The sequence below is a fragment of the Pleurodeles waltl genome, chromosome 5 (assembly GCF_031143425.1).
Source record: "Pleurodeles waltl isolate 20211129_DDA chromosome 5, aPleWal1.hap1.20221129, whole genome shotgun sequence".
Lineage (NCBI taxonomy): Eukaryota > Metazoa > Chordata > Amphibia > Caudata > Salamandridae > Pleurodeles > Pleurodeles waltl.
In genome coordinates this window covers 212,482,421-212,496,371 of record NC_090444.1, presented here as the reverse complement: position 1 = coordinate 212,496,371, position 13,951 = coordinate 212,482,421, and the positions used below count along the sequence as shown (strand labels likewise).

The window sequence follows — 13,951 nt, the reverse complement described above, 5'->3', positions numbered from 1 at the left end:
GCCTGAGTCGCGCTCGTGAGGAGCTTTGAGTGTTCTGCTTAGATGGCGGGCTGTATCCACTTCCCAGCCAGACAGTAGCGTTACAAAGGCCCCTGGGGTGCAGGGGTGGGGGCCTGAGTTCTAAGGGCCCCCTCAACATACTGCACGGGCAGCAGGCTCCTGACTGGGTCGGGGGGTGTAGGAGGCTGCACTGGCTTGTAGTGAGTACCAAGGGGTACTTGCACCTTGCACCAGGCCCAGTTATCCCTTATTAGTGTATAGGGTGTCTAGCAGCTTAGGCTGATAGATAATGGTAGCTTAGCAGAGCAGCTTAGGCTGAACTAGGAGACGTGTGAAGCTACTACAGTACCACTTAGTGTCACATGCACAATATCATAAGAAAACACAATACACAGTTATACTAAAAATAAAGGTACTTTATTTTTATGACAATATGCCAAAGTATCTTAGAGTGTACCCTCAGTGAGGGGATAGGACATATACACAAGATATATATACACAATAGCAAAAATATGCAGTATAGTCTTAGAAAACAGTGCAAACAATGTATAGTAACAATAGGATGCAATGGGGAAACATAGGGATAGGGGCAACACAAACCATATACTCCAAAAGTGGAATGCGAACCACGAATGGACCCCAAACCTATTTGACCTTGTAGAGGGTCGCTGGGACTATTAGAAAATAGTGAGAGTTAGGAAAATAACCCTCCCCAAGACCCTGAAAAGTGAGTGCAAAGTGCACTAAAGTTCCCCTAAGGACAAAATAGTCGTGTTAGAGGAATAATGCAGGAAAGACACAAACCAGCAATGCAACAACTGTGGATTTCCAATCTAGGGTACCTGTGGAACAAGGGGACCAAGTCCAAAAGTCACAAGCAAGTCGGAGATGGGCAGATGCCCAGGAAATGCCAGCTGCGGGTGCAAAGAAGCTTCGACTGGGCAGAAGAAGCTGAGGCTTCTGCAGGAACGAAAAGGGCTAGAGACTTCCCCTTTGGTGGACGGATCCCTCTCGCCTTGGAGAGTCGTGCAGAAGTGTTTTCCCGCCGGAAGGACGCCAACAAGCCTTGCTAGACGCAAATCGTGCGTTTGGCGTTTTTGGACGCTGCCGGGGCCCAGGAGGGACCAGGAGGTCGCAAATTGGACCTGAAGAGAGAGGGGACGTCGAGCAAGACAAAGAGCCCTCACTGAAGCAGGTAGCACCCGGAGAAGTGCCAGAAACAGGCACTACGAGGATGCGTGAAACGGTGCTCGCCGAAGTTGCACAAAGGAGTCCCACGTCGCCGGAGACCAACTTAGAAAGTCGTGCAATGCAGGTTAGAGTGCCGTGGACCCAGGCTTGGCTGTGCACGAAGGATTTCCGCCGGAAGTGCACAGGGGCCGGAGTAGCTGCAAAGTCGCGGTTCCCAGCAATGCAGCCCAGCGAGGTGAGACAAGGACTTACCTCCACCAAACTTGGGCTGAAGAGTCACTGGACTGTGGGGGTCACTTGGACAGCGTCGCTGGATTCGAGGGACCTCGCTCGTCGTGCTGAGAGGAGACCCAAGGGACCGGTAATGCAGCTTTTTGGTGCCTGCGGTTGCAGGGGGAAGATTCCGTCGACCCACGGGAGATTTCTTCGGAGCTTCTGGTGCAGAGAGGAGGCAGACTACCCCCACAGCATGCACAAGCAGGAAAACCGTTGAGAAGGCGGCAGGATCAGCGTTACAGAGTTGCAGTAGTCGTCTTTGCTACTATGTTGCAGGTTTGCAGGCTTCCAGCGCGGTCAGCGGTCGATTCCTTATCAGAAGGTGAAGAGGGAGATGCAGAGGAACTCGGCTGAGCTCATGCATTCGTTATCTAAAGTTTCCCCAGAGACAGAGACCCTAAATAGCCAGAAAAGAGGGTTTGGCTACCTAGGAGAGAGGAAAGGCTACTAACACCTGAAGGAGCCTATCAGCAGGAGTCTCTGACGTCACCTGGTGGCACTGGCCACTCAGAGCAGTCCAGTGTGCCAGCAGCACCTCTGTTTCCAAGATGGCAGAGGTCAGGAGCACACTGGAGGAGCTCTGGACACCTCCCAGGGGAGGTGCAGGTCAGGGGAGTGGTCACTCCCCTTTCCTTTGTCCAGTTTCGCGCCAGAGCAGGGCTAAGGGGTCCCCTGAACCGGTGTAGACTGGCTTATGCAGAATTGGGCACATCTGTGCCCAACAAAGCATTTCCAGAGGCTGGGGGAGGCTACTCCTCCCCTGCCTTCACACCATTTTCCAAAGGGAGAGGGTGTTGCACCCTCTCTCAGAGGAAGTTCTTTGTTCTGCCATCCTGGGCCAGGCCTGGCTGGACCCCAGGAGGGCAGATGCCTGTCTGAGGGGTTGGCAGCAGCAGCAGCAGCTGCAGTGAAACCCCAGGAAGGGCAGTTTGGCAGTACCAGGGTCTGTGCTACAGACCACTGGGATCATGGGATTGTGCCAACTATGCCAGGATGGCATAGAGGGGGCAATTCCATGATCATAGACATGTTACATGGCCATATTCGGAGTTACCATTGTGTAGCTACATATAGGTAGTGACCTATATGTAGTGCATGCGTGTAATGGTGTCCCCGCACTCACAAAGTTCAGGGAATTGGCTCTGAACAATGTGGGGGCACCTTGGCTAGTGCCAGGGTGCCCTCACACTAAGTAACTTTGCACCTAACCTTTACCAGGTAAAGGTTAGACATATAGGTGACTTATAAGTTACTTAAGTGCAGTGTAAAATGGCTGTGAAATAACGTGGACGTTATTTCACTCAGGCTGCAGTGGCAGGCCTGTGTAAGAATTGTCAGAGCTCCCTATGGGTGGCAAAAGAAATGCTGCAGCCCATAGGGATCTCCTGGAACCCCAATACCCTGGGTACCTTAGTACCATATACTAGGGAATTATAAGGGTGTTCCAGTAAGCCAATGTGAATTGGTAAAATTGGTCACTAGCCTGTTAGTGACAATTTAAAAGTAATGAGAGAGCATAACCACTGAGGTTCTGGTTAGCAGAGCCTCAGTGAGACAGGCACCACACAGGGAACATATACATGCACACCTATGAGCACTGGGGCCCTGTGTGACAGGGTCCCAGTGACACATACATATAGGCCACAAACCTATGAGCACTGGGGTCCTGACCAGCAGGATCCCAGTGACACATAACAACCATACTGAAAACATAGTGTTTTCACTATGAGCACTGAGGCCTGGCTATCAGGATCCCAGTGAGACAGTGAAAACAGTGACAAACACCCTGACATACACTCAAAAACAGGCCAAAAGTGGGGGTAACAAGGCTAGAAAGAGGCTACCTTCTCACAGGGGGGGCGCATCCTCCCGGTACCTTGGAGGGGGGGGGGGGGGGGTGGTATGGGGAGCTAAAATTTCGTTGCGCCACTGCAGCCAGACAAAGACGGTGCCTCCAGGGCCAGAAAGAGTGACCAGAGAGATTCCAAAAACCAGAGGGTCTCATCATGGACCAAGTGTGGTCAGCCCGAGATCTCTTCTGTCCCATGCACTTCTCAGAACATTGCCGTCTGCCATGTGTGTTTTCCGCGCTGCCCCTTTCCTCGTCGTGAGGCCTCCCTTCATACAATTGCATGAGCCCAAGATCTGTCTGATACCAGTATCATTCTGAGCACATTGCGTCTTCCTGGTGACACACTCCAGAGCACAGATTGTCTGACTGCTACCCATGCTTGAAGAACTCCGTTCTCAGACCTTTTCCTCTACGAAATGCCAAATGACTGAGCACCACACAGTTGTGATGGAGTAACACTGTGTCCCTAGAGGGAAGAATGCAGCCATGCAGTGTGTGCACCACCAGGACGTGAGTAAGACTCCATTTTCTGGGTCTCTGCTTGGGTTACTTTTCTAATTGTAAATGTTCAAAATACCACGGCATACCCCATTCATTCTTGTAGTCCATTCAGAAATCCTGAGTCAGACAGTTCAACTTCAATGTGCTGGAACTTTTTTTTATTCCTCCAAGTTTCAGGAGATTGTGCAAAGAACAGCTAATCCCATGATATAACAGCCGACACGTGCTTCGTCAAAATGACTTTCTCAAGGCAAGGTATGTATGTCTCCCGAGATATCTAATGTGCTGCAGAGTCCAATAACAGTATATAGCCCAGCGAACGTGTATTGGGGTTGGCCAAAAGTAATATATATCCCAAAAATCAAGTAATATACACAACCATGATAAGTCGGGCTCGAAAGTTTGCCTCCTGCGTTGTGCACCGCTGTGAATGGGGTGTGCCGTGGTATTTTGAACATTTACTAATATTTGTTGACTGATCTCCACTTGACAAGACCACACCCGAAGTGGTTGGGTGTAACACCATTTTGGCACCCCCATCAGGACTACCTACAAATCCATGAACTTTGGGCTCGTTACTTTGTATACACATAGGAAGTGCGAACCATTTCCATAGCCACTTGGTGTGTATCATATCTTTTCTAATTGTAATGCTGCAGCATAGAGATTCAGATTGCATATAGTCCAGAAGACGATAGAAAACATCTGTTGACCCTCCTTCAGAATCTCTTTTTTGGACAATGAATCTACATTAGTAAAAATATATTATATTTAATAGAAAAAGTAAATGATTTGTATAGTCTGTAACCTGTAGTAGTGCAGATTCCATCCTTTGAGCGGAGTGAAATGTGGATTGGTGAGCATCCAGCAGCCCATGAATGATGTAAAGGCTTTGGGACAGCCCTCTTTATCCATTAGTTGGTTCAGCGGTTATTCTTTTTTTGCTGAAGCACACTGTCTGCAGCACAGGGCAATGTATCGGCCCCCTTCAGCTATTGGCTCCCTTGCACTTTGAGTGGCTGCATGCTTTCCTGATCACATATGCACATCCGCCTAAAAAGAGGTGCACTTCAGTGATATGGTTGGCGGGCCAAGGTTATGTTGCCAGTAGCTTTTTTTTTTTTTTTTTTTCTTTTTCCTTTATCCATTTTTTATTCTTGTCTTTATGTGTACAGTAGGACGTCTGGTAAGCTATTCAGCGCCAATAGTACCCTTTTAATGTAATTTTGTTAACTGGCATTTAATGACAATCCTAATTTATGGGTGATGGGAGAACGCTATGAGTGCGTCGGGGGTGGAGGGAGTGTAATCTAGAACTCAAAAGGCATGGGGGCTCGGCCAGCTGAAAATAAATAAATAATAGAAAGCAACAAATTAATGCCCCTGTGCATGTGTACACTTTTTAAGCAGTTCACATGTGGGCAGTGAGCTATTACCAAACCTAATGGATTTTGAAGGCTGTCCAAAGGGGTTTTGTATGTGTCTGTATGCTGTACGGTGTGTGATGACCAGAGATCTCAGTAGATAGCTAAAGCTCTCTTGTCAAAACCTTACGGGTCTATACGTGTATACCGGCCTGCTATGAAACACCTGTACTAATCTATTAAAATAAATTGATATTTTTATATATATTGTTTTTGAATTACATTTTTATTAAATTTTGCAGACACCATATTTAAGCGTAACCTGTTTTATCCCCACCCCCCGTTTAAATTTTTTTTTAATGTTTCTTTTTTTTTTTTAGGTCGAGTGTGCAAGCGCTCTGACGTATTGTGATCTCTGTGGGCTTTTAATCACACCCACCCCACGCACATCACTTTCACTCTTGTGGGCTTGCCTTTCAAAAATCCTTTATCATTGCTAAATGCTTTACATTTGACGCTCTTTGGGGCAGTTTTGTAACCGCCTTTGCCATCCACCCTCTTAAATGGATAATTGCACATTTGCCGCTACGTTTGACTGCGAGCGAACTTCTTTTTCCTTTTAAGTCTCTCCTTTGCGCTGTGGCAGCCGCGGCGCTTTGAATTGGCTCGTTATATGTCAACCGTTTTACTTATCATTTTCAATTTATATGGCAAGAAAAGTCCAGTTAGGGATTTACGCTAATAGCTCTAACTCGAGCAAACGCGAGACCCATTGCATTGCAAATCTTTGTTTAATTCTGTGGCATACGCTTGCAATAGAAATGGAAATAATGCATCCCTTTAACGAGGCCAGATCTGCTTTGCCTTTTCGTGCTTTTTACAGTGTCGATTTTTCGATAAAAAAGACTGAAGATTGACTATATTATTGGAAAGTGCCAAAGAATATAGTGCGGATTAGAGGTAGAGGGAAACCAGTTTGGTAACGGGCTGTACGCGAAATTTCATTTTAGCACATACTAGTTGTGCAGTGACATCTAGTGGCTGGAATACGCATAACGGCGTAGACCAAAAGAGACTATATTAAGCCTTTAAATGTATTTATTTGCGGCGTAAGATGCAAAAAAGTTGAAATTCAGCGCTAACTCTGCGTTTATATAAATGCACTCCGTGTTCCATTTCACCCATAGTGCTTCCAGAATCATGGACTAGAAGCATCTCAATCGCAAAACCGCGCGTTGGGGGATGGAGATGCAGTTTTTCTCGAGGTGGAAGAGAATGAACGCGGCATGTGGTCTGCGTTCTCCAACCCTTTCCTGAGCGATTTCAGCCCAGGATCCAGGGGCAAGCCGTGGGCGTTGGGGTGGACGGAAGAGCTTGTTTGTGCTTCACTTGTCTCATACATTGTCAGAGGTGATATCCTCATCTGTACACGGCGTCACCAGTGGAATAACGAAACCGGAAGGGGCTCCCCTGTAAAGAACACTGAGGCCAGGTGCTGTGCTGAGAGGGCCCCCTGGAGCTCGCCCCCTCCACCCTTCGCGGGGGCCTTTGTTACGCCCCTGGGCGTCAGTTCAAGCAGCGGTGGTCGCTGGAAGCGGACTGCAGCCCATCTCTCCTTTTTGTGTTGGTTGCTTAGCAGGCCCGGTTCCAGGAATTGATATCTGGATGGGCCAAGGGTGCGTTTGGTAGAGTACAACCTGGGCTCTGGTGCCACTGCACCTGCTGCATCTTTGGCTGCTAAACCCCTGTCTCCTTTTGCCCAACACACACCTCCCCACTGCAGCTTGCCTCAGACATGAGCTAAGGCCGCCACCGGCTGTTTTATTTTTCACAGACATGCCAAGAGTTTTGTCCGACAGTACAAAAATAGGGAAACTCATCTAAAGGTGGTATTTTTCTCCCTGTCAGTACACGAGTATAAAATGTATTATTAAAACAATGCATTATAAAATGTATTCTAGAGATTTCTCGCTGACACCTGACATAATTAAAGTAAACAATAGCGAAAAAAATCACATTTGCCCATATGGAGGAAGCACTTAACAGGTGCTTTCTCTGTGGCCTCTTTTGCTATAGCTGGGAGGGCCAAAGGTCATGTTTGGGTGGGCCTGGCCTGCCAGCTAGAACCGGGCCTGTTGCTTAAGGTTACTCCGTCTCTGCTTCACTGAATGTAAAGGACTAAAACCGGCTTGGAGGAGAGAGGATGTGGCCCAACCTCTAGAGTTCGACTTTGTGGCTGGGGAACCAGGTTGGAATCTTGACGTCGACTCAGCATCATGTGAATCTGGCAAATCACTTAATCTCCGAGTGCCTGCGAAAACGAACGCGTATTGTGTAATGTAACTGATGCGCATGCAAAGCGCTCCAATAGCATCGGGTGGATTTTTCCCGCAAAAAACCCAACAAAACTGGCCTATACACACCACTTTTGGTGCACTGGTTGCCTAAATCACTTCGATGAAATTAGGCAGAAAATGTCTAGGTCACGTGGGTTACCAACCAATTCATAGAACTTATAAGAATTGTCTTCATATTAGTATTATTATTCGACACTGATAATAACTTCATGATAAAATAAACGTCTTTGTAGAAATTGTGATCGACGGGGCTATGGAAACGTTTACTTCAGCACCATGGTTGACTAATTTGGTCCAGAACCCTTAGAGTGCGTGCACGTTCTTTGAGCCTGGAGTGGAACTATTGTTCATGGAAGTAATTAATCTCCCAATCCCTTATATTTATTGAGAGTTTTTTGGAGATTGACATTGAAAAACTGTGGAAAATGTTAGTTTATTTGGAAGTGGGTACATCCAGTGTTTTAAGACATGGACAACGTAAGCAACTGCCAAGGGCCCCACCTTGCAGGGTTTCCCGTTTACCCCCACGGCTAAAGTGTTCTCCCTCTGTATCATGCCTCCCTTTTTAGGGTCGAGCCTGCGTTGCATGCGCTTGCGCATGCGTATCGCAGCGAGGCGCTTTTGTATTTCGAAAAGGGCTCGGAGCCCTGTCAACTTCACGTCAGTGTTTTTTTATTGGTTCGTGGGCTTGCCTAATAAAATCTGCTTGCTTTCATTAGTCGAAGGCACGCATAAGTCATGCCTTTTCCGGTGGCTAGCCCTCCTCGAGCGCAGCGACCAAGTACAGAAAACATGCGAGGCTCGCTGTTTTCCATCGGGCTCGTGGACTTCTTTTTCTCTAATTTACGAGCGCGATCTCGCTTGGCAGAAGTCGAGCACTTTACATAGTCAATTTCACTTTTTCGGGTTATGTACATAAATGCACTTTTGCCCGATAGGTGAAAAGTCGGATTAGGAGTTTACAACGCGATCAGCTCTAACATGAGCAAACGCGAGACCTGTTGCATTGTAAATGCTTGTTTAAATCTTTCTTTTTTTTTTTTTTTTTTTTTAACAGTCTCTGGCACCTAATTTAGTACTAAGGTTTTTTGGGGCCCCAAGTGAGGCAATATCACACTCTTTAACGCTGGTCCAATTTCTAAACGTTTAACTTGAATTCAGTATTGTCTGGTATCATGAGGGCTTAAACTTTGCAGAAAATGTGTAATAAAATGTGAGGTTCTTGCAAACAGGGCGTCCAAATGTATCTTGTCAGTGGTCCCAAAAAACCTTAAGGTGAAACTGGAGTACACGGAGTAATGTGTAGAGTAAGAACACTTTGTGAACTGGTTTGCATCTCGAAGCACCACTTAGATTACAGTTTTTCTTTTGGAGCTGTAAATGCTTGTAGGTGAGTGGTAGAAGGAATACTGCTGAAAACATATTGCTGTGCTTGAAAACAGACGTTGGCACTTGACCAGCAAGCATTGCCAATGCCAACAGATCTGGCTTTAAAGGAATGTTGTAGAGCAGTGACGAGCATTACCAGTAAATAGATTGGGAATGGATATGTATTTGTGATTGAGCACAGATCTGCTCAATCAAAACATGTTCTGCTGGCTCCCAACACGTAAATGGTGTGCGCTCACATGATTGTCTGGTGATCGCTGCATTGTCAAGTCAGACCATGAAACAACTTTTATTCTGAGTAAAATTGTTTATCCCCCTGCACTTGACATTGCAAATTGTGTGAACAAAGAAAATGTGTGTAGTTATGTACGGATAATGTATAATGGAAAATTGCAGCTGTCCCAAGTAACACCCCCTGGCCCCCGCCTCCCCTCAATACATACACCTACCCCTATCACCTGTGCTGTGTACTTCATCATGCTTGATATGCTGCATCTGCACTAAGAATATAATATGCACACGACCCCTTTCTTGGGTGCTCCACTACACCTCACACCTAAACTAATAATGAGTGATGGAACATCTACATTTACTAACTTCGAATAAGTGCTTCCAATTGAAATGTCGGTCATGTTGCTGCAAAATCTGAAACCCTCACTTTGTGCTTTCTCTTGGTTTGCAGGCCCGCCGCACTGGACAGGAAGCCCGCCGGGCTGAGCACCTTAAACGATGTGGGCTATCAGATTCGTATTTAATAAAGCCAGGCGCTGCGGCGGGGTGGACCGGGCTTCCGTGGTGCTTCTCTTTGCACTTTACCTGCAATCCATTTTTTAAAAACCAGAACTATCATTATTTATTAAGCGTTTGTTGATTTTATAATTTGTAACTTTTTATACTGCAAGATTTGTTTTACTGAACCAGTGAATACTGAGACAACAAGAACTGACCAGTGGGGAATCCATTTCTTAGAAACCAAGAAGTAACTAGTGCGTTGCCAGTCTGCTTCTAAATGGGATTTTCAGTGTTGGCAGATGGCAATGGAACCTCTGACGTTGCATTACTGTTAAGATGGTTATCATTTTAAAAAGAAATGTAAAAAAAGCAATAAAAAAAAACAGGCGTTTAGAATTGGATGGGAGTTTTAGGAATAGTCACCAATACCTCAGATTTGATCAACAGATATGCAAAACTGTCAGTATTTTTAACATAAGACCATTTGGTCGTTGTCTAAGCTTTTCTTAAAACGCATGTCTGAAGCACTTACTACAGAAAGGTATTCTTGCAAATGGTGCAAACCTACTAATGCTTTAAGGGCTCCCTGAGCAGTCAAACGTATTATGCAAAAGCACCAGGTCTCGTAAGAGACCAGACGTGCTTGGTCTCAAAACCTCAATCTTTTCTTGTTTGAAAATTGTTTTTTAATGAAATATAATTGTTTTTTTCTTAACTATGTCTGCAGACTTGTAAAATGTGTTGTAATGCACGAAACTCTGTTTTTGTTATCTACAGTCAATTTGTATTTTGAACATCTTTGTTTACTGGATTAATGGATTGTTTCAAAGGGGGCTTATCCTGTGTCTCGTTCAGTTTGACATCTCTCGCATATACATGTCTAAATACAGTGGACTTTGACGTAAGTGCTGAAAATACGGAGTATGAAATTAAGAAGTGTGTTTAGTACCTCTGAAGACCTAAGTTTACAAATCAGATTCTCGGCCTGCTGGAATAGATTAGATCTTCTGACAACCTCCAGCAAGACAAAGCTATGACAAATGCAGAGCCCCCGCTTGTTTCCTATGGCCACAAAGTCGACTGCATGTATCCAGTGGATTGGTAGCCTATTACAAGTTCAGCAGAAATCCTATTGGGAAAACCGCCTTCAATTCACGTAACTTAAAGGCCTGGCTTCATACCCACAGACAGGACTATGTGACAAAACAAGGGAGGCACACGGGTCACAGAACAGAAAGCACAGTAGCCATCCTTATGTGTGGTTGACCATGGGATTTTCTTTAGGATAACTCATTTATTTTCTAACTCTGACCTTTTTAAATTACAGACATATTACGCGGCTGGTCTTGCCCGAGGAATGGTAGAAGGGGGGGGTCTGAGACCATTTCTTATCGGTGGATCAATTCCCTACCTATTACTTGAGAGTTTGCTCTGCCTCTTGTATACTCTAAGATCGGCATGCTGTAGGGTTGTCACTTGCTAAATGGATAGTGACAAACTGTGGTCGGGGGAGCGTTGTAGGTAGATGTTGAGCAAGTGTTGAACTCCAGGTGACTAAAATAATAGTAATATCAAACTCCCCTCTCTCCACAGCATCTTCAGGGGATACTTATTACAGGACGCTTAGACACCGGTGCGGTGTTCAATGATTTTTTAGAGCCTCTTTTTAAAGATGGCACCGCTTCTGAAAGTGATGTTATACAGCGCCTAATTCTGGCATAAGGCGCCTCTTGTGTCTAGAGTCACTTAGCTACCTGGGTTACGCATGAGCCAGTGTCACGACTGGCTTAACACTATATCAAAGAACTCCCAAAATTGGTTTTGAAAATGGAGAGAATAACCTGTTAGTTCACTGGAAGATGGTGTTTCTTAATTTTAGACCATCCTGTGTATACATGAACTCTGAACTTTCTTAAAGCAGAGTGAGGTCTCTGGCTGCGCTTTAGTATAATTCATAATGCATGGAGTTCTCACACTGCTGTGCTCTGGAGCTAGCATTATTACAAAATGCGCTTCTTTCTTGTATGTTTTTTTGGGCTTTGTCTGCATTAGGAACTTTCGACGTTGGAAGTGGTTAAAGTCTCTGCTCCTATAACCACTAAATGGAAGTAAGGATTTACTTTAGAAAAATATTGCAACAGACACAAAGGGGGCATTTTTTGCTCTGTGTATTGTTGTCCCATTTTGCCAGCTGCAAACACTGAATAAAGGACCTGGATCATTATTTGTTTTCTAGACGAGGTACATTTTGGAATCAATCTCTCCTCTTGCCTTAGAGATATTTTACCTAATGCAGAAAATGTCCTATTTGCTTGGAACAAAATCTGCGCAATAAATCTTTTAAATAAGTTCTTGTTACAGAAAATGTGTTACAACCAGTCTTAAGTGTGTCATAACATTTTTCAAGCTGTATTGTGGTCAGTTCTTAACTTAATGGTGTGCCTAAAGCGAAGACCACTTGTAAACAAATTTTATCTTTTGTAGTTGCCTTATGCGTTTATGTGGCTCTGGCTGTTCGCTTCAAACCCTGCCTCCAGGAGTGGGCCTGGTTAAAGTGCGGAAAATGCGAAACTGCATTTCTCCGATTATTGAAAAGGATTGTTCTGAAATAAACATTACTTTTAGAGGAGCTCTTATTCCAGCAGTGTCCGACAGAGGTCTAAATATATTCCAGATTTTCATGATAACCACCAATTATGTAAATAAGTTAATGTAGCTCTAATAAATGTACATTTATTGTACTGGAATATCTTGAAAACCTGGCATGGATTTGACTCTCCTGGACAGTCTTGCCTCATAGGTTCCACAGCACATGTCCAAGTATGTATAGACTACCGTATTCTGTGCTTTTAGCTTGAAGTATTCCTAGTTGAAGTACCATCTTCGAATCCAATGATCCAAAATTAATCACACTAATTAAAATTCACCTCCACAAACTGGAACCGCTTTTTTCGTTTTCGTGAATTGTGATGTTTTCAGATATGAGCAAGCCAACGTTATTTTGTAACAAAAATATGTGCAATCCGTACACTTTCACAGACCTGCTCCTGACTGTTGTACATACGTCTTCAACTGTTAAAAGTTGTTTTCTTGGCGCTTAGTGGTTATTACACCATTTGGTACCCAGAGCAACCCTGTAGCTTTATCTGCGTCTGTGCGACTTGCACCCAAGCTGTACAAGCTCGCCCAAGCTTTTATAAGCTGTACCAGCTTGTGTAACAAACACTTTTGTACATTTGTTTGTGATGACGTACAATCAATTCTGTTTGTTACTCGCTAACCTATTCTCCTTAGTGTATTTTTATTCCTGAAAAACTGTGATTAAGTGAATATTTTTATAATCCAAAACCAACCTTGTAAATAATTCGTATAGTGATGATGCATGCAATTGGTGTTTTTGCCTTTGATATCATTGTATGTTTTTATGGAGCATGAATATTTTAATAAAGTTTTCTTTCAAAAGAAAAATTTGTGTGTTCATTCCCAATGATTTTATATAATAGTTTTTTAATAAGTTATGTTATCAACATCGGTGAAACAAATTATCTAGTGAGTATTGACTTCTATCATGAAGTGAGCCTCGTCGACAGGTAGTAAACAGTTTAGACTTAACCAGTCATGGCACACTATAAATCCTCAAAGTTTTTGTACTTTGCTGCATGGCCTGTTTGACTGGTAAGGTTTTCAAGTCTGCTAAGCAGCCCATGAATTTAATATTGTTCAGCAATGGTGAACACATTAAAGCAGTTTAATGCCCGAAACGGTGGCCCGTCTATGTACCCCCTTATAGAAGGCAATCCAAGGTACACTTCTTCCCACGGCACTCTATGGAAATAATTATCATCACTCAACTCTAAAGTAACCTGGGAAGGATCTCTCAGTCAAAAAATTTGTCCCCAAATACTTTGATACTGGTATCTAGGCTTGAGACTGATTTGATACAGTGAGATTTTCTGTCTCAGTCACGAGCACAAGGGTTTTTATCCGCATTAGTAAAAATCAGGACTGTTGTAAACGTTTAACAAAAATAAATTAACCTAGGTAAGGCATGGATCAGACAAATTTGCTTGTCAAACAGTCGTTCCCGATTTTCATGATAAAGGGTCTTCTGATGGAAACGTCAAATGACCTTGGTGTCCTAAATTATAGGAGCTGCCTGTTAAAAGAATAGGTAGCCCATTCAATAGAGAGCTTTGGGGAAAAAGTGACTTTTCCTTATCTAACCTCAATTCCAAAGAAAAGCACACAGAATCGAATCCTATTGATTCTTATTGGTAAAGACACTATGG

General features: G+C 44.2%; 1 protein-coding gene across 2 annotated transcripts in view; it reads left to right on the top strand.

Moving 5' to 3' along the window:
- VASH2 (vasohibin 2) overlaps positions 1-13,120 on the top strand; it is a 129,940-nt gene extending 116,820 nt beyond the window's left edge. For both annotated transcript variants that reach the window (XM_069233911.1, XM_069233910.1), the window contains exon 8: positions 9,613-13,120. In XM_069233911.1, the coding sequence (XP_069090012.1) occupies positions 9,613-9,685 (73 nt within the window). In that variant the 3' untranslated portion in view covers positions 9,686-13,120. The remainder of the gene's footprint in view (positions 1-9,612) is intronic.
- Positions 13,121-13,951: the final 831 nt, after the last annotated feature.